The 20,426-nt window shown below is 38.0% G+C and overlaps 1 protein-coding gene across 1 annotated transcript; it reads left to right on the top strand.

Annotated features, from left to right (window-relative positions):
• Positions 1-3,177: 3,177 nt before the first annotated feature.
• On the top strand, positions 3,178-13,919 carry LOC139132511 (histamine N-methyltransferase-like). The gene is made up of 4 exons (XM_070698831.1): positions 3,178-3,296; positions 8,315-8,504; positions 11,591-11,926; positions 12,406-13,919. The coding sequence occupies exons 2-4, from the start codon at positions 8,321-8,323 to the stop codon at positions 12,753-12,755; spliced, it is 870 nt and encodes a 289-aa protein (XP_070554932.1). The 5' UTR covers positions 3,178-3,296; positions 8,315-8,320; the 3' UTR covers positions 12,756-13,919.
• Positions 13,920-20,426: the final 6,507 nt, after the last annotated feature.

Below are 20,426 nucleotides of genomic sequence, written 5' to 3'. Positions count from 1 at the left end.
AAACGAGAAAGTCTAATTATGTTATCGGTTGAATAATTCAATCTGAGTCGGAATCGGAGTAGATCACTGCAGGTCGGCGACGTTTGGAGGCGATGCAACGTGGTATACAGGTGAAGACTGTTTAGATAGGGAATTATTTCCGGTGATGTTGAAGGTAAAGTTGAACGATCCACCACTGATGTGTGCATTTGAGAACATCCCTGGTAGTTGCGGCAACTGATGGAGGGCATTTTGATGCATTGACGACAAGGGACCTCGAATATTAGCATACGAAGGACCGGCCACCGGTCGCGGTGTATGTTCGGCCGGCATCAGGCTTGTACTTCCGGTCGCGGTCGGTCGTGGATGCAGGTTGTGTACCGGCGAGTATGTCGCTCATCTGACGCTGCTGGTTTGCACTGGCCACAGAACAACGGTTGAGTTTTTGTGCCCGCTTAGCTTAGTTGTGAAGCCACAGTTGGTGTAACGCCGGCATCGAGCAGTCGTTGTACGCAGGCTCTACGAGCGCTGTGATTACTCAATTTGTCAGTGAGTCCCGTCGCTCAGAAAAAAACGGGCTAGCAATTGATCTAACTCAGGTGGTGGAATTGTTTCTTCGTGTCACAAGGTGTTTCCATTGTGTCTCCGTAATAAAATTCAATTTCAAAATGATCAACGTATTCGCAATTTTGCCAGTCGTAATGCTGGTCCTCAATCGAGCTGGTTTCAATATACAGTAGACGACAGTTTTTACCAAAGTATAAAGTAGTCCGCCAAATTTGATACTCATTTGCATAATTTAGCGTGAAAATACCGAAAAATTATTGAATGGCCACGTGACTAATTTGCATAGTTATTTGATGGCTTGTGACATTCTCCTTCAATCTGTAAGTACGTTTTTAGCTGTTTGACAAGGAGTTTATTGTTAACATTTTGTAATATTATGATAAAATTAATAAAGTGTAGGAAGCAACTGTGTGGTCAATATGTATGCAATTTATCCTGCAAAAAACCGAATTTGAAAAGGAACTATTTTTCTCATATGCACATTACTGAGATTCAATACCAACTTTATGTGGTGGGGCACAATAGAATAATCTGCAGTACATATGTAATAATTGTACAGATTTACCTAGTTTTGTATTGGATAAAAAATTATTCATAGGGTTTCATCATAGACTGCCATGAATAATGAATCAACATTTCGGTGAAATTCCAAAATCAAATTTCTTGCACATACATGGACTTGTAACCACTCTAGTCTAATCAAGAACATAAATATATAAATACACAGATTTGCCAAGTTTTGTTTTTGTTTTTTTTTAAATATAGTTTCGTCATAGACAACAATTCATAATGGATCAACATTTTATGCGAAATTCCAAGAACAAATTTCTTGTACAAAGATGCATGTGTTACCACACTCTTATATCAATTATCCAGGGTCCATATATGCACAAATAGTGCATATTTTTAATTGTGAAATTTTTTTACAGTTTTGTCATAGACTCCCATGTATAGTTGATCAACATTTTGAGCGAAATTCCAAAATCAAATATCTTGTTCACGTGAGCACTTGTAAACAACCCATTCAAATCAAGTATATTTATATCAGTTATTAAACATCTAAAGATGAACAGATATTGCTAGTTTTATATTGGAAAATACACGTTCATAGTTTTCTAATTGTCGCCTACCATGTATAGTTAATCAACTTCGATGAAATCTAGAAATTACATTTTTTGTGCACGCATGCACTTTTTACCTGCCACTTCAAGCAAAGTACATTTGCATGAATTATCACACACATATGATTTGATATTTTTTAGACAAAGCGTTATATCGGCCACATTTTGCCTTTCTTTTGGGAGAGGACTTTAAGTATAGCAAGTCAGAAGAAGGGTTTTGAACACATTGCGGGTTTGTTGGGGGGGTATTGAGTAACAGGGGAGGGTCATTTATTTTCATTCACGGATAAGGGGGAGGGTCACTAATTTTTGTGCATGAACTTTTGAAGGGTCACTATTTTTGATGCAGCGGTGTTTCGCAAAACACCGGCCAACCCTCCCCCTGTAATTTATGTCCAGTCCCTAAAAGAGTGGTTCAAGTGTAGAGAGCGAAATGACTTCTATAACAAAGTGATTCCTCTTTCTTGTGATGATTGCTCATAAAATGTTGACCATGTCCTTCACCAATTATGCAATGCTGACCCTAATTTATAAGCTACACTGGTCTATGTTGTAGTAATAGCAATTTACATGACTCTTATTCGGCACTGTTATCGAGGGTGTCACCTTGTGTCCCCATTCACGATGACAGCCCAAACATTGCAACGCATGTATCCCTGCTACCAGCTTTACATTTTTATCTCAGATAGAACAACCTGTACCATGTACAATAGCAGCGAGACTCTATTCAACTGTCTGTGGTTGTACCTACTTGAAATGGTCTTGATCATGAAAGATTAAATTTAAATGTTTTCAGAGAACTAACACCTTCTAAAGCCGTGCAGCAGAAGTTGCACTATGTCGATTATCAGGCGTGCTCTTCAACCCGACATGCTCTCCAAACTTCATAACTCTGCCGAAGACATGGAATAATAAAAATATTCAAAGCCCTATCACTCCGCTCATGAAAGTAGCATACTGTTATCAAGGAATGGAACTGTGGGTATTGTTGCCATTGTTGCGATAAAAAGTTAGGAGTTTCTTTGAGTACAATGCTAAGGAGACTCTGAAAACATGATGGACATTCAAAGTTTTTGGCAGGTCCAAGTCTGGGATACCCTGTAACAAACAAGAACCTGGATTATCGTCAATCTATGCAAATGAAATGTAAAAAGTAATTAAGTCCACTGCCTCATGATATCAAAGGGTGCATGAAATTATGAATTTCAAAATTGTTACTCATTAAATTTGTCTCCCCATGGAGACGACTTGAATATACCCTGCATTACAGTTTGATGCTTGTATAGCATAGATTCAGTATGCTTATATGTTTCATAAAGAATAATATTTAGGAAAGGGAGTGTATTGTAGGGTGGGAGTGGCATGAGGGAGCTTCAGCAATAAAGGTGGCTGGCTCAACGTTCCTTGATATAAGCATGCTATACTCACGAGCGGTGTGATAGGACTTTGAGTATATGATTCCTCGTCTGTGATAGGGCCGCGAAGTTCGAAGAGCATGTCTGGTCGAAAGCATGCCGGGAAATCTACACAGTGTAACTCCCGGAAGCGCTTGAAATTCTACTGCACGGCTTGGAGAGTGTTAGTTCTGTAAAAACCTAATTTAATCTTTCAAGATCAAGCCATTTTCAGGTATGTACAATACAGAATGTTGATAGAGTCCCGCATCTATTGTATACTTTACAAACTGTTCTATCTGAGATGAAAAATGTGTAGCTGGTAGCAGGAATACATGCGTTGCAGTGTTTGTGTTGTCATTGTAAATAGGAACACCAGGTTACACCCTACATGGCAGTGCCGAATAACAATTCTATAAATCTCTATCACAAGAACACAGACGAGTGTCGCAAATGAGGGTCAGAATTGTATTTTTGAAGGACATGGTCAACATTTTGGGAGCAATAATCATTCAAGAGAGAGGAATCATCACTATGTTAGAGAGGTAATTTTCGCTCACTACACTTGTAACCATCTTACCTCGGTTATTGAACCACCCTTTTGACGGGTTGGGATTGGGATGAGCGGTTTTGACTGTGATGTCTTTCCGTGTCTTTGCTAGCTGATCTAGCTGATTGGGTGCCATACCTTGTGAGTTGAAATCCGATCGAAAGTTTACTATATTTTCTACACCGGGATTGATAAAGTTTGTGTGCGATGTATGGTATGTACGTATGTCAGTGCGATTGCTTTATGAATCTTACAGCCTGTGAAAGGGTCACGGTCTGAATAATTGTAACAACTAAGCTCGGTTAGTGATCCACTGTTTTTAAGGGTCCGGCTAGTTTTCAATTGTTTTCGAACCCACAACATATGGCATCAATCGCCTAGCGGAGAGGCAACAGAGAGAACCGCTCAGCTAAATCTCCACTCTCAAAAAAGAGTGGTTCAATAGCCGGCTAAGTTGTTACATTTTTCTGACTGCGACCGCTCCACACGTTGTAGAGTTCGTGAAGCAGTCACGCACGTACGCTCACTATCACACAACGCACACACAAACTTTATCGAAGCGCAGCAATGAATACATCGCTTTAACTGGGCGAACGATAAGCCTAGGAGAAATTCTGTCCACCAGCAGAGCTATCAACCCAGGGTAGAAAATACGGCTAGTTTTCAATCGGGTTCGAACCCACAACATACGGCATCAGTCGCCTAGCGGAGAGGCAACAGAGAGAACCGCTCAGCTAAATCTCCACTCTCAAAAAAGAGTGGTTCAATAGCCGGCTAAGTTGTTACATTTTTCTGACTGCGACCGCTCCACACGTTGTAGAGTTCGTGAAGCAGTCACGCACGTACGCTCACTATCACACAACGCACACACAAACTTTATCGAAGCGCAGCAATGAATACATCGCTTTAACTGGGCGAACGATAAGCCTAGGGGACAATTCTGTCCACCAGCGGAGCTATCAACCCAGGGTAGAAAATACGAAGACTGTGATTTCTTCGCCAGGTGACTTGATGACATAGGTTGAGAGTTTGTGTCGGGTCCAAGATTTACTGAATTGTTACTTCTCAACTGGTGACCGATAAGTCAATAATATGGAGTAGACCTTTTGATATTCTGATGTGGGGTGGGGCAGGGGACTTGAAAGATTAATTTTGGAGCATTATTTTGTCACGCCCTGAAATGAAAATATTTACTGTTTTTATTGTTAAGATGCTTTTCTTCATATGGCATGACAAAACTGAATTATAAGAAAAGTAAAGCAGCACAAAGTTCAGTACATGGAACTATATGAAAACAGATGGACTTACAGAGAAATGAAGACATTGAATAACAGGAAGAGAAATAAATCAGACAAACATCAAATTGTATTGCCACTATAAACAGACGGTCGATTCCATATAAATTGCTCATGCCACTCGCTCTCCCCATTGTTCAGTATTGTCCCAGATCCAGTGCACTGATAATGGTATCTGCTGAAAGCATTCCTCTATGACCCAGTTTTCCTTCCACCCCTGGTCACAACGCTTGGTATACATATATACCGATTGTTCCATGTTTTTTTTAAATCGTACTGTTTTTAGCTAGTATAGACTATAGTCTATAGAAGCAATTGGAATGGATATCCGTCGTCAGTATGTATGTCAGTATAATGATTTGTCAGTCAGTATGTCAGTCAGTATGTCAGTCAGTATTGTATGTCAGTATGTCAGTCAGTATGTATTTATGTATGTATGTATGTATGTATGTATGTATGTATGTATGTATGTATGTATGTATGTATGTATGTATGTATGTATGTATGTATGTATGTAGGTAGGTAGGTAGGTACATTGTACGTATGTTCTTTATGTATGTATGTATGTATGTATGTATGTATGTATGTATGTATGTATGTATGTATGTATGTATGTATGTATGTATGTATGTATGTATGTGTGTATGTCCGTCACTCAAATATCTAGAGAACTGCTCTATTTTTAAAGAATTTTTTGTCATTTTTGGTCAAAAATTTATTTCATCAAAAGCTTGTCTGACAGCTTTGATACTTGGTATACAGGTTTATTGAATTGATCAAAGTATGATATATTGAAATTATGATGAAATATGCCATTTTTATTTTTGGCTCAATTTTTGCCATTTTTGATCAAAATTTGTTTCTAAAAAACTACTTGTTTGATACCTTTTATATTTGGTATACAGGTTCCTAGGGGTGTCTTAGTGTGATATATCGAAATTGGATAAAATCTTCCATTTTTTTTTGGTCAAGTTTTGCCATTTTTTGGTCAAAATCTTAGTTTCTCAAATGTTACTCATCTGATACCTTTGATATTTGGTATACAGGTTCCCAAGGTTTATCTTAATGTAATATATTGAAATTATGATGAAATCTTCAATTTTGTATTTTTGCAGCTAATTTTGCTATTTTTGGTTAGGCCATCCTGAAATTAGCTGTCAAAGATATCCACCGCCATCATCAACACATGTGTCACAAAAAATTATTCTCTTCATACACAGCGGAGCTCTGTCGACTGTTCGGTCACTTGGTGTTTCAAAACCGCTGGTTTAAACCGCAGACAGCTTTAATATTTAGTATACAGACAGCTTTAATATTTAGTGTACAGGTCCCTAGGATGACCTTCGTGAGACAATTTCATACAGTCAGGAATCACTTAATTTTGTGTCTATGTCTATAGTAGCTTCAGGGACATTGGCCATATGTTTTAATATATAGAGTTTTTCATTATTTTCTATTATTATACACCTACTGCCGTAACCTATGGGAGTTTGACCGTCCAATAACTTTCCGTATTTTGTATAGTACGCGGAGTCCCGAATACGGGAGACGCGCCACGAGCCTGTTTGACCTTTGACCTAGCGATTATCGGATGTAAACAAACTATTTTACGGTGATATGAGTTATAGACATAATAACAACTTCCACCAAAATGTATTCGTAGTATAAGGTTTAAAACACGCTAAACACAAAACTGAGTCTAAATGCAATTGATTTTTTATTTTTAAAAACTAATTAAATTGAAAACATGCAGCGAAGTTTGCTTGTACTGCACTAAAAATTAATTTTCATCGTGCCAACCCAAGGGACTTGTACGTAGATCGCGCGCGTTCCACTCATATCGCGCGTGCCGCATCCTCAAAATTTACCATTGAATTAGTTTATACGGACGATATATGGAGGGAGGTGTATAATAATAGGGTTATTCACAAAATACGGCCCTGTATGGACGAGGGTCAGTGAGTGAGGTATTTGACGAGCCGAAGGCGAGTCCAATACGTCACTCACTGAGCCCTCGTACATACAGGGCCGTATTTTGTGAATAACCCTATATTATTTTAGTACCACTTCGTTACTGCACTAAATACATCAGTACATTTCTAGAAATGAACCCCCTTCTTCCTTTCCACATTTTGAGCAACCCCTCTGATTCGTCGGATCACCCCCGGCTCTCTTTACTAAAATAACAAGCTTCGCCATATCGTTGCATTAAAAACGGCAGATCCGATGAGTGAAGTTACCTTATTTCCTTTATTTAATTATATCTTTATATTTTATGTACGTAACTTTCTCTATTTTGGGTTGTTAATAATCGAGAATATAGCTAATATTTACATGTTGCCACGGTTTATAAGTGCACACGTCGCCATCGACGACACTGTGAAACATCTGTCTTGAGAAAACGGATAGCATAGCCAAGGTTGAGCGGAAGGTCATGAGTGTCAAAGTGCTCTATATTCAAAACGCCGTTCAGATCAGTCTACTTATAGTCTAAGTGACATCATAGCAAGCATATTATTGACATCATAGCAAGCATATTTCATGTGGCAATTAATTTCTCTAATTCTCAGATTTTTAAATTTCTTCATTTCGCCCTATAGCTGTTTCGCCATTTTGCTGATTAACATTAACCCCAACGCTTCACATGGTGTATGCGAGCTGAGCTAATTAAGATCCTACGCCCGAGTCGTGGCGACATCAGCTCATAGCAATCGTCGTACCGCGCGATAACTCTACATTGTTCGATTAGGTAAATAAAGTCGACACTTTTAAATTATATTATCTGAAGAAAGCGACAAAGAACTCACAAAACGTCTCGTCATTGGACGAACGAAAATGCATTACCTTTATCATATACACAGGTACCTGAGTAAACTGTCAGATTTGTCATTTTCTTGCGTTCTGATTATTTTTTTTTATTTTGCAAACTAGTCTGAAGATCCCTAAACATGATAAACAATGAGCTCAAATGATCCTCATCGGGCTTAATCAAACAGATAGAAATTTTGGGATCTTTTTGAAAGCCATGATACCCCAAGAATGAAAAAAGAGACGATCTAAATTTTGAGACCGTAATAGATAACTTACGGCAGATATCACTGCTTTGCAAAAACAATCGATCGCCACCCGTGTAGCTTTGCTAAAAAAAATTAAAGACCTCTGGCCTAGGGCCACAATTTCGAAAGAGTTCCTGAAGGCCCCTCACCCCATTTTTTTCTTAGGTTGGATATATAACTCTTTTAAGTATGCTAACCCTTTAACTAACCCTTACCAAATTCTACCCCTCCAAAATTGTGTCCTGATGTGCTTCTTCCATGGAAAGTCCGCGATTAAAGTGATTTCTTAGGGTGGGGGACTAAAGGAGCTCTTGCCTATAATATTTGTTCAAGTGAGTATCTTTTTTTTCAGAGTAAAATGTCGAAAAGGGTGAAAATATTGTACCATCATCCGGAAGAATTTTTCAATAGATACAGTATCCTTATGAAGTATGTGAGCTATTACTCAGAGGAAGACCAGCAGAGAAGCTTAAACGAAACGTTTGGAAATTTCAAGCAGAAGGGAGATTCACTCAGGGTACTGGCTGTCGGGACAGGCGATGGTATGTAACGTGAACTACGCTTTTGCATCTGATGTTGACATGTGTTATCTCCGCTAATGTCACAGTGTCCATGAATGTCATAAAAATACAAATGCAAGAAAAATCAACAATAAATGTAATAAAAGTGTCAACCATGAATGTAATAGCATCAAACCATGAAATGCAATAAACAAATTAACCATAAATGTGATGAAGGTCCACAATAAATGTACAAACCTCACATCAGACGTTGTTTGCCAATGTCCTGGGTTAATAAAAAGCACTGTAATGCGACTACCGTGGCATATTGTATACCTACCCAATTAGGTTCCCTTTCTACCACATTCTGTATATCTGTAATTCAGTCTGTATTACTAGCGCACATATGAACAACACAATGATGCAACAGTTCGTACAATCTGATATATACAAACAGATCGGAGCCATTAAGGATGAAAACCAAAATTAAAAAACGAAAAATCGACAAAAGTTTATGAAGTAGTCAAACACACAAGCACAGTGGGTATTTTGGATGACGAAGAAACAAAATTTTCCCATCTGTTTAAACCAACCAGAAAGTTTTCTTTAGGGCTATCGCAAACAACTACAGTTGGAAGAAAACGAGAATGTCTTCTAGACAGACAGACAGACAGACAGACAGACAAACAAACAAACAGAAAGAGCAACCTTCCTTCGTAGCTACCTATCTACCTACCAACATACATACTTTCATGCATGCATACTCAAATGCACCAAAACATTAGGTCGTTAGCTCATAGCATTTCTTTCTTGTTTCGTATATTATTTAAGGGGTGGCGTATTGTGCTCAAAATCACTTTCTTTGCAAATATTCATTCAAGTTTTATTAATTTGTTAAGTCAAGATTAAAATATGTTTGAATTAAAACACGATTGGAACTAATTTTGGATGATTGGATCTTCATATTTTTTCAAATTTCGCAAAAGTGTTCGGTGCCCTATGGCTGAATGTTGCAATATTATGACAGAACCCCATGGCCTGTGAGTGCAAGCGCGCCATACTAGCGGTATTTGCACGAGTGCTGCGGTGTATTCGGCGGTCTATTCCGCAGCACTCGTGCAAATACCGCTAGTACGGCGCGCATGCACTCACAGGCCATGGGATTCTGTTATTATTATATATGTTCTGTCTGTTATTTGCATCATTTATCGAGAGAATCGACGATTAGTCGTGTGTACTACTTATCGGAAGCCGACTGTTTTTGTGTGAGGCCTAGCAGCTAGGCGATGTTGCCGTGAGTGTGTGGGGGTTCGAATCCCGTTTGGGTTATAGTAAAAATTTATTTATTTATCTGTCAAAGTTTCAGGGCGACCTTGCGGAGTTATATAACATTGACATCACTGTAATGAGGCATCGAATCAGATTTCACTTTTCATTGGTCAACGCCGCCACACCCTCCATTTTGATTGGCTAAACTATTGTTTACTTGTTTATCAAGGATGACGTAAGAGGAACGTCGGAGGGCTCGAACTTTGCTTGCGATCGCTCACACATACGTAGCCATAGATAACCAAACGAAGAGAACTTTGAACGTGGAACGCTTTTGATTTTTTCACATTTTGAGCTTGAAATTCTTCTAAATGATCGATACAAATAACAGTTCGAAGATTTTTACGGGAAATTTAAGAGTGCGATGCGGCAAACGTAACTTGTCGAACGATCAAATTTCAGTGTTCACCGTGGCACACAAGCGCTCACTCAGTCTCTGTTATCAATAGGTGTAGGACACACAAGCACCGTAGAATAAACTGCATGTAAAAGTGACTTTTTATTGTAAACAGGGAATGTCCGGTGAGAAAACTACTGGCAAAAACGCCTCTGAAAATGTTAACTGTTTAATCGGCTCCGCTGCGCCCGCAGTTACGTGTGTTTCGATGTATAATGGCCGGGTATGATGGCCGCCGTGGTACGACGGCCACCATGTATCCACCATTCAACCATTGAGCTAGAAACGGACGTCGCCCGTTGTCAATGTTTTGGCTTCGCTGACAAACAAACTGCTCCATCCTCACACTATAATAAGTACATCAATTGTCTTTGTCGTAGTTTTTAATCGGTAATGTCGTGCATTTTACTATAACGAGCATCGAACCAAAGTGGAACGAAATCTTGTAGACGACATTTTTTGTGTTTACAAACAAAAATAGTTCCGGGTCAAAATTGGTAAATACACATTAACATAAAGGAATGGCATAATGTTTTTGGCATTGCACTGCAGTGCAAATACCGGTAGTACGCGCGCGCTTCGATGCAAGTAAACTGTGGTACATATGTAATAATACAAATTACTCATAAGAACAAGAGTGTAACTTAAAAAAGGAAGGCAGATGGGCTTACATATGCAGATTAAATTGAAATTATTTCACCATCCAATTATACCAAATTAGTTCCAATCGTGTTTTTACCTTTTAGCTTGTCAAGCAGTCATCAGTTGAGTGATAAAGAAGTGTTAATTTATGCAAATATATGCAAATCGCCCGATTTCCTGGCTTCCCTTTTCTCCCAATTTCAAGATTTCCAAAGAATGTAATTCAACTCTGGCAGGGTCAAATTTTCTGACATTTTTACACTGTATCCTTTAGATACTATATGACAAACAGACTGTTTTGTTTGGCCATAAAATACTGACATTTTGAATAATAGGTACTTTAATTTTGCTAATCATTTTAGTCACTTTTTTCGAGTGCTAGTCTTTCAACGCATGCCATTTTAGAATGAAGATAGATAATGAAAAATAAAATATTCTTTTTTTCTACATATACTCTTGTTACAAATGAAATATTTTATTTCAGTCAATAGTATCAAGTTTATGATTTAAATTAATGTTTTCTCATTAATACCAAAATCGAAGTTTTTACCAAAAAAATACATCCCCTTCATCCTTCGAGAGAATTATTGTAAAGTTAAGAGTCTCTGCTTTTTGAAGAAAATATAGTGTAAGGGGGTTTCCTTGTCATCTTAGATGAGAAAATTTCTTTTGAAAAAACTATTTTGGCAACGTGCAGCTCCACCTTCTTGAACAAAGTGTGACTTCAATAGTCTTCTTATGTTTATATCCTTACACTCAGGCAGCGCTGATGTACCGGTAATCGACATTTTGCAAAGTAAGCAATGCAATATCACCTACAGTGTAGTAGAACCTATGGTGGCCGAAGTGGAGAAATTCAAATCGTTGGCTGCATCGAAGCAGGAGCAAGGACAATGGACAAGAGTCAGGTTTGAGTTTTACCAAACTACCATCGAAAATTATCTCGAAGAATCACAGACGAGGGTAGCTGAGGACAACTTCGACATCATACACACTATACACTGTGCGTACACCATGTCAGACCCGGGAGGTATATTCGCCGGTCTTTTTGGTCGTCTTGAAAGAGGAGGGATGCTGCGTAACACCATAGCTGCTGGTACGTAACTGTTTAAAATGCTGAATGTCGTCTTTATACAGTCGATTCACAATTACTGTCTGTGGAAACATAACCGAGTACTAGCCGTTCAATTTTTACCGACTACTGGCCAAAAGGTTTTCAGTTTAATGTTAAGCCACTTTGTGATAGTAAAAAATCACATCAGATTCTAGCCTGGCTAAATAGTTGATGATGCCACTACTTTGGACGGAATGGGACATATTCAGTGGTGAATGAAACCTCATTAACTTGGTCGATCTGTAGACTGTGATCTTTTTTACATAATCAGCAACAATTTTACAAATATCATGATGATATAGTGTAAAACTGAAGATTTGTGAAAACATTGCCGTTTGCATATGTCACTTACTCTAAATGTACTCCTCTTATGACAACTGCCTATAGACGGGTTTGAAATCATCCTTACATTATAGGTAGGAACCTAACAGTCATCTAAGTCATGTTTCTTGTCAACTAAGGTCCTCTGGAAAAGCTGCTTGCCAAGGCAAAGGAGATACACCCTGTATCACGCCAGTGTGTAGGATCAGCCTCGCTTCGAAGAATGATACAGGACAGACTTCCCGACGTCGAAATTAACACCATCTATAAAAAGATCGCTTTATTAGCCGATGAATGTTTCAAAGAAGAATCTCGAGAAGGAAATATGATGCTGGATTTTCTGACGTACACTCTGGATTTTCGGAAAAGCGTTTCTGAGAGAGTACTCAGTGACTTCATGGAATTCATGAGGGAAGAATGTTGTTACAAGAGAGACGGGAAATTATTTCTTCACAAAGATGAGGAAGATATTGTTATCTTTAAAAAATAGTTTCATCAGTAATCAGGTTTCTTATTTTGGTACTCTTTTCGAACATGTCTCAGAAATATAGAAAGAGCACCTAGTTCAGTGCATGGAACATCATTACATGTTTATACATAGTGATGACCGAAAGATGCTAACTATTACTTCAGGACGCTAATGCATCTTGCTGATAGGACGAAAGTTTACGTACGAGTTGCTTCACTTTCTTTTTCAATGAGCACTATGGTATAATGTTAATGTAACAGTAATTTTAAGGCGCAGTACCCTTTGCGTAGTATAGATAAGATTACCATTCATAAGTAAATCCATTGTAAAAAATACACAAGAAGTACGGAACTTTTACTGGAAATTTAAAATCACAGAACATTAGTGACGAAACAAATGATAAGCAAGTAGCAGGGGAAATGAGCTATTAAATAATTTTCATAGCGTCGAGATTTTTTAAAGCAAGGCAACTTTTGTTGAATGTTTAGTTTTAGAAGGCACTACTAGCAAATTTACAGTGCTTTCAGATTCGAGGTTAATCGGCATATTCAGAAAGAAATGTTATAAACCGTATTAAATTTTATAAAGATTTTACTTCTCCTTATTGCAAGAAATAGTCAAAACATCGGTCGCCGGGCTACTTGATAAATTGTATCTACTTAAGTCCGAACCCTTTATTGCGAGTACAACATTTAAACATGGTCCACGACGCAATCACATCCTTCGTGTACCAAAAGTAGAAACTGATCAAGATATGATACAAGGAATGTTAACCCGATTTTTCACAGGCCTTTAATACATATATCTTTTCAGGTTAATCAACCGCTGTCATACATACCAGTTATCGGATCCTTCAACATATTCTTTTAGATTCAGATTCAGATTCAGATCGACAAGTGCTATTTGTTGTAGTAACCTTCTCCAGACATTTAACATCCATCATTCATTGTTTGACAGTTAAGTTTAATACCATAAGACCATAGCTTTTGTGGAAAGTACGTGATTTCCCTAATAAATCGAGGCTAATGTACCAACCTAGATCCCGAACCCTTGTGCAGATTTTGAGGTGTCTTTTTGGGAGGGGGTGCAAATACTGCTTGATTGTTCCCTAGTTTTTTTATTTTTTTCCGGAGAAATGTATTACTGTATTACTTTAGGATAAATAAAAGTGTTGTTATGATATTACTTGTGACGAGTCGAAGAGAGAAAACTTCCTACGCAACAACAACAGTATTATTTAAAGCAGGCGAATTCTATTTTAGTCTCCAAAATGTGACATTGGTAAAGAGGTTAAACTACGGAGTCAAAGTTAAATACTTTCCAACTTTTCCCCACACAGAAACTGAACAGGTTGGACCCGTCACACGTCTCTTAATCCTACTGTTTTCAATGTTTATCTCGACAATAATTCTATCGCACGCTTTTGGAATCTTTACCCAGGTTCTTGAACCTGGATGGTCAAACTAGGCTGTTCTGGCCATCTTCATCACCCCTTTTGCAATGGTTGGGCCACTTAGGTGACCTGGAAAGCAACATTGTGATGTACTTCAGAAAAAGAAAGACGTATACGTAGGAATGTTCAGGTTAGGCTGCTGCGCTACTGTCAACGTAGCTGCTGTGTGGACCTCTGTTTACATGTTCCCTTCACTACTTTGCCCTTCACCACTATGGAGGTGAACATGGTGGACGAACACAAATTGCCTTACAGAAACCTAGGTGTCTGCAAATTTATCTTGCTAGGATCAAAGACTAAGGGCTCGGCTACTACTCCGGTGTCTACACGTACTTTAGTCCACTCTGCGTGGCAGGGCAATATTACGGTTACTGCGTAGTCAATGCTAATCATAGCCGAGCACTCTTGACTCATACTGGCTGTAGGGCTAATAGCTAGCCATCGCACATCGATTGATATCGTGAAAAGAATTACTTTAAGTAAATATAGTAGTAACCTTCGTGGATTTATTATTTCGGTCACGCGTACGTTAGTCCATGCAGTTAAAACCTCTCTTCTGCCGCCATGGTTAGTCGCTCGTTACTATGGTGCCTGGAGCGGAGCTAGTACCACCATGCTATAAAACAAGCATTTGGGAATATCTTGGTCATTACATGCTCACTGTGTTTCGAATGTCGTTACAAACGGCTTTGCTAGGTCTGCATAGTTTCCCCTGTTAGATGAACGTTAGTGTTGTATTTGTAGGGCATTTGTGAAACCAACAACTTTCTTTTGCTTTATTCGGAATCGTAACTGTCTTACAAAGAGTCATGCATGACAAAGAGTAATCTTAATTCACTACCCACACGTTGGGGTTGTCAGCCTGATGTAACAGCCATTCCCCAGATTTCCAATCGATATAAATGTGTGCGTAAACAAGAAAAGTAAACTCATGAATTTTAATAGACGTGAAAAGCTGCCATAAATAAAAAAGCACTGAACCCAACTTTCAGCAATTTTCAAGGAAAACAGCTTTATTCTTATACTTTTATCAGTTTTATCCTAATATTCGTTCCATATATAGGGAACATTTAGTTATTATGGCCGGTTGGCTTGCAAAAGCTTCCTTCAGTATATCAGTAAAATTACTCCCTAATCCATTCCCAAAAAAATTAATGACCTCCTTGTAAGATGACAAATATTCCATGGCCCAAAATGCTTAAATAAGTATTGATCCAACTTGAAATGGTAACACTAGCCAATACCGGTGCATAGATACAATACAATACAATACAATACAATACAATACAATACAATACAATACAATACAATACAATACAATACAATACAATACAATACAATACAATACAATACAATACAATACAATACAATACAACACAATACAATACAATACAATACAATACAATACAATACAATTAAAGACAATACAATACAATACAATACAAGACAAGACAAGACAAGACAATACAATACAATCTATATTGTCCCAATTTAGGCAATTAGAATTGCGACAGTGACAAAAAACAATAAATAAGACTAAACAACAAGATACAACAGGAACGTAACATATTAAAAGCACTTTAAAAATAGGTACAAGAATAAATTTCCAAAGTATTGTTAAAAGGACATGTACTGAAAACAGCGATGCATGAATAAAAAAAACATAACTATTAACTCTATTCAAAGATCCAATTGCTCTGTTTATAAAAAGTGTTTCGATCTGTTGGTTTTTAAAATTGGAACTCTAAAACGACGACCGGACGGAAGCGGATCTAACTCATGATTGGTGTTGAAAATTAGCATTCAAGATAGAGATAGCCTTACGTGTAATATGTTTCCCAAACAATTCGGAAAGTCTTGTCTGTTGTTCTCCGGTAATTTTGCTGCAAATATTGACTATCTTACGTATTAGTTTTTTACGATTTACGTGCATTGAATTGGTTCTGTTTCCTCAGGAAAAATATACGTAGTTGCCCTTTTTTCCACAGTTTACATCTGTATCTTCTTCCCACTTTAATTTATCAACCAAAGTAGAACCAGATAATTGTATTTTCTGACGATTTCAATTTCTGCACCCCTATAGTTGTTGGCTTTGGGGAGATTTATCCTTTCTGAAGTCGATACACATATCTTTGGCTTTACAGACATTCAACGGTAGAAACGAACTGTCACCAACTCTTAGTAAATGATCTGCAATAGAGCCGTGATCTTTTCCCCATCTCTAAGCAAGCTTACTATGGCGGAGTCATCAGCAAACTTCACAATGTGTCTGTCCTGATATTGACTTTTGCAGTCGTCAGTATACAGTACATACAGGAGGGGAGAGAGAACGCAACCCTGAGGCAAGCCTACTGATGTAAAACAGTCGTTTGATACGCAGCTGTTAACTCTCACACACTGACACCTGTTGTTTAAAAATCTAAAATCCAAGATAACAGGTTTTCTGCAAGCAGGTGCGGTTGTATGGTCTTAAATGCCGAGGAAAAGTCAACAAATAAAACACGTGCATGTGTATGTTACCTTCAAGATATTTATATACCAGATTCAGTAGAGTTGACGTTGCCAGTATGAGATCCAAATTGGAGCGAGATAACAGCTTTTCGGCAAACAGGTTCGGTTATATGGTGTTAAATGCCGAGGAAAAGTCAACAAAAAAACACGTGCGTGTGTTTTGTTACCAGATTCAGTAGAGTTAACGTTGCGTCCTCCACACGCTGTCCCGCCCTATAAGCAAACTGTAAAGGGTCTTACAAGAGCTGAACTTTATCTAAAATTTTCCGTTTGATTTTCCGTTTGATTTCAGTGCAAGAGAGGTGAGCGCAACTGGCCTAAAATTGTTGAAAACCATGGGATTGTGTTTCTTTGCAACGGGTACAACAGTAGCTCGCTTCCACACATTCAGAACTTTTTGAAGGTCAAGCGACAGCTGGAAAATGAAATGAAATATGTCTCATAGCTGCTCGGCACAAAACTTTGACGCATGACCGCTGATATTATCTTGACCTTGGCTTTTTCTGGTTTTATTGCTTCTAAGTGACTTGAATACGCTATCTTTGTCAATCAGCACCCGTTCATCGGTGATAACACTTTCTTTGACATTACCCTGCATCACTGAAAAATCATGGACATCAAACCGTAAATAAAATTAATTTAGTTTATCGGCGAATTCATGATCAGTATAATGACAATTGCCCATCTTAATTGCCCCGTTCCCATTTGTTTTGTTTTGTAAACCAACCATAGATTTTATACCATTCCATGCTGAAGCAGCCGAACCCGAGCTTAATTTATATATAGCATCAGTGGAAAAGAATTCATGAAAGAAAATATATGGATCTCTGGCCAAAAGACCAAGAAGTGATGTCAGGTGTTTCGAAAATAGTAAGCGCATCCTGCCCAACATGTGGCACCCGCCCTATATCAGTTTGTAAGTCAAATAGGTAGTGATCACCAACTAAGGCCCAATGTAATGTTTTTCGAACAGAGATATTGTATTTATCTACCAGCTTGTGATACCTGCCAAAAAGTGTTTGAATGTAGAGACAAGTCTTTCTCTGGTGTAACCTTGATTTAACAGTTATAAGAGAGATGACTCTGTCGCTCTACAAAATCACCATATGAACTGCATGCTCTTGCATATCGAATAAGCTGGGAAATGTATACCCCATGAGCTGGTGAGAGTGGAATATTACTGATGAGGTGTGGCAAATTGATGATACTAAAGTTGAAACCATCTCTCTTCTTATATAGCCTAGTATTAAGTGACCATTTCAGTCAACTTCAAGGAAAGCAGATGTAAACCAGAAGAGGCTGTTTCTGTAGTTTCTTTAATCTCTAATTCTCGAGGATAAATCATAGCGAGATGATCACTGAATTTGAAGTTATTCATTGAAATAACATCGAATATATGTGTATAAATGTTAGGTTGAAAGTTCTAGCCACAGGGACCTTTTTCTGCTTGATTAGGTTCTGGATAAATTCTGCCTCGTATGAGAACAGAAATAAATCGGAAAGCATGAGAGCAAAGTTAGTACCCATAGGAATTCCTATACACTGTTGCAAAATGTGTCCTCCAAATTCAACGTGTTGTCGATGGGGAAATCAAGCATACCGATAATGTCTTTCTCGGTATAAAAAACTTTAGCATTAGTTGTATTTTAACAAGATATCTATAATTATATCCTAATACAGCTACATATTTGTAACGGCGTGAACCCTTTTTGTTGAAAAAAGCTTGCTTGATAATATTTTTAAAGCGTTCTTTCTATTTATCATGTGGTAGGCCTATTGTGGTATACAATGTGGAAAAACCGAAAGTTTTATTTAATAGATCTTATTTCTGAAATAGATCTTGATTTCAAATTATCCAAGAGTTCCTTCGAATTTGTTACTATCCACATTTAATTTATACCACTCGGTAAAAAGACAACATCAGAGTATGCTTGAAGTCCGCGTTTAACAGTACAAAGAACAGACGTCAGTATCTTCGATAACTCTGTTGTTTAACATTTTGAAGACCTTGCGATGAACTTAGCTTTGTATGGTGTTTTGTTGAGTTTTGGTATCCATTATAAGCTAGGCAACTTATGTGGTCATCCTTAATTCGTTGTAATACTAAAATTACATAGAACGAATTATGGTTTGCCAAAATTTCAGTTTTGTTTAACATTGATTGCCTGCAAGTGGAGTTGGTAGAGGTCTTAATTACACCAAGTTCGGCTATAAGACATTCAAAATAATAATAGTGTGGGGGTTCGAATCCCGTTGGGTTATAGTAAAAAAAATTATTTCTTACAGACAAATACAATGTAATTGGCAGCTTTATCAGCAGGGACTACAATATATTTGTCATGGATATCATTCAAACACTTAATAGCATCCGGATTTTTAAATACAGAATTGTGTCTTCTGCAAATATGTGATTTAAGTCGGCCAATACGGCCACAGACTATTTTCCTCACAGATTTGACCCATTCTGACAATGTGTCTGGCAAGTTCAACTTAAAATATTAGGGCACTTTTGGAGTCAAGGACATCTTTTAGATCTTCACACACGATGCATACTTAAGCTTTACACATTATACAAACCCACAACATGCAAGACACTCTGTCACGGTAGGCACAGTTCGACATTTGTCTATCTGTGGTAACACGTCGTTTGTACTGAAATGCTATGGCGAAAACTGAAAATAAACAACAGTTATGTCTTAACTCCACGTTTTGAAAATTTTCTGTTTATGTCATTAGGCTGCATCCCAACGCCGTGTTACAGGTAACTCCGGTTTCAGTGAAACTATAATCATAAAGTATGGGTTCATATCTGTACTCACTTAACTACAGAAAATGGCATTGCAGACACAGCACGTATTATAATGATTCATACTCTAGCAGTAGTGTTAACAAACAGAATGCATAGTAATTAATATGGAACAAACATAAAGAATAAATTAATGGAAAGTATAAGAATGGAGCTGTTTTTCCTTAACCTCCCTGAAAGTGGGGTCCAATACTTTTTTATTTAGCTTCATAAAGCTGACTCCGTAGTTTGACCTCTTTACCAATAGCACATATTGTACTATATCTCTGTCAATGCTGTGGTCTGATTTGAATGATTATATAATAATTATGGTAATGACGAAAGAGACTAAAGGTACACTGAAATAGAAACCGCCTGCTTAAATGATACCGTTGTTGTTGCGTAGGAAGTTGTCTCCATTCGACTCGTCACAGCTAATTTCACGACAACACTTTCATTGATCCCATTGTTTCAGCGACAGAGGAATACATTTCATCGAAAAAAAACAGGAAGCAAGGGTATTTGCAGCCATTTGAAAGATTCCCCCTCCCCCTCCAAAAAAAAACCCTTCTAAATCTGAAAGGTAGGAGCGGCGATTCCGGGGGACAGTTTTGGAAGACTTCTTTGCGAGTGAACATAGTGCAAAAAGACCTGTACTTTTCACTGTTTGCAAAATGGCGATACTTTGACCCACTCTAACTGGTATTATCGTATATAGTGCTACAGACAGTGGCAAACAATCACGAATTAAATAACATTCGTTGTTCACAAGAGACAGGGAACTAGATAGTGGTGTTAGCCGAAGGGAGACGGTGAACTGTAACAACTTTCATTCCTTCAAGTTGGAAGAGAATCAGCTCACCAGCAATTCTTTTGCACGGCCGATGGCTCCTTTCAGTATATACAATTATAACACGATTGTATGAAAACAAGGTACTCAGCC

This window comes from Ptychodera flava, chromosome 5, assembly GCF_041260155.1.
Source record: "Ptychodera flava strain L36383 chromosome 5, AS_Pfla_20210202, whole genome shotgun sequence".
In the NCBI taxonomy this organism is placed as follows: Eukaryota; Metazoa; Hemichordata; class Enteropneusta; family Ptychoderidae; genus Ptychodera; species Ptychodera flava.
This window is presented reverse-complemented; position numbering and strand designations above follow the sequence as displayed.

Excerpts from the sequence above, each read along its gene's own strand:
- LOC139132511 (XM_070698831.1), top strand. The coding sequence starts at position 8,321 with ATGTCGAAAAGGGTGAAAATATTGTACCATCATCCGGAAGAATTTTTC. Across the intron at positions 8,505-11,590 it reads GGCTGTCGGGACAGGCGATG|GCAGCGCTGATGTACCGGTA; the intron begins GTATGTAACGTG and ends CCTTACACTCAG. Across the intron at positions 11,927-12,405 it reads GCGTAACACCATAGCTGCTG|GTCCTCTGGAAAAGCTGCTT; the intron begins GTACGTAACTGT and ends TTGTCAACTAAG.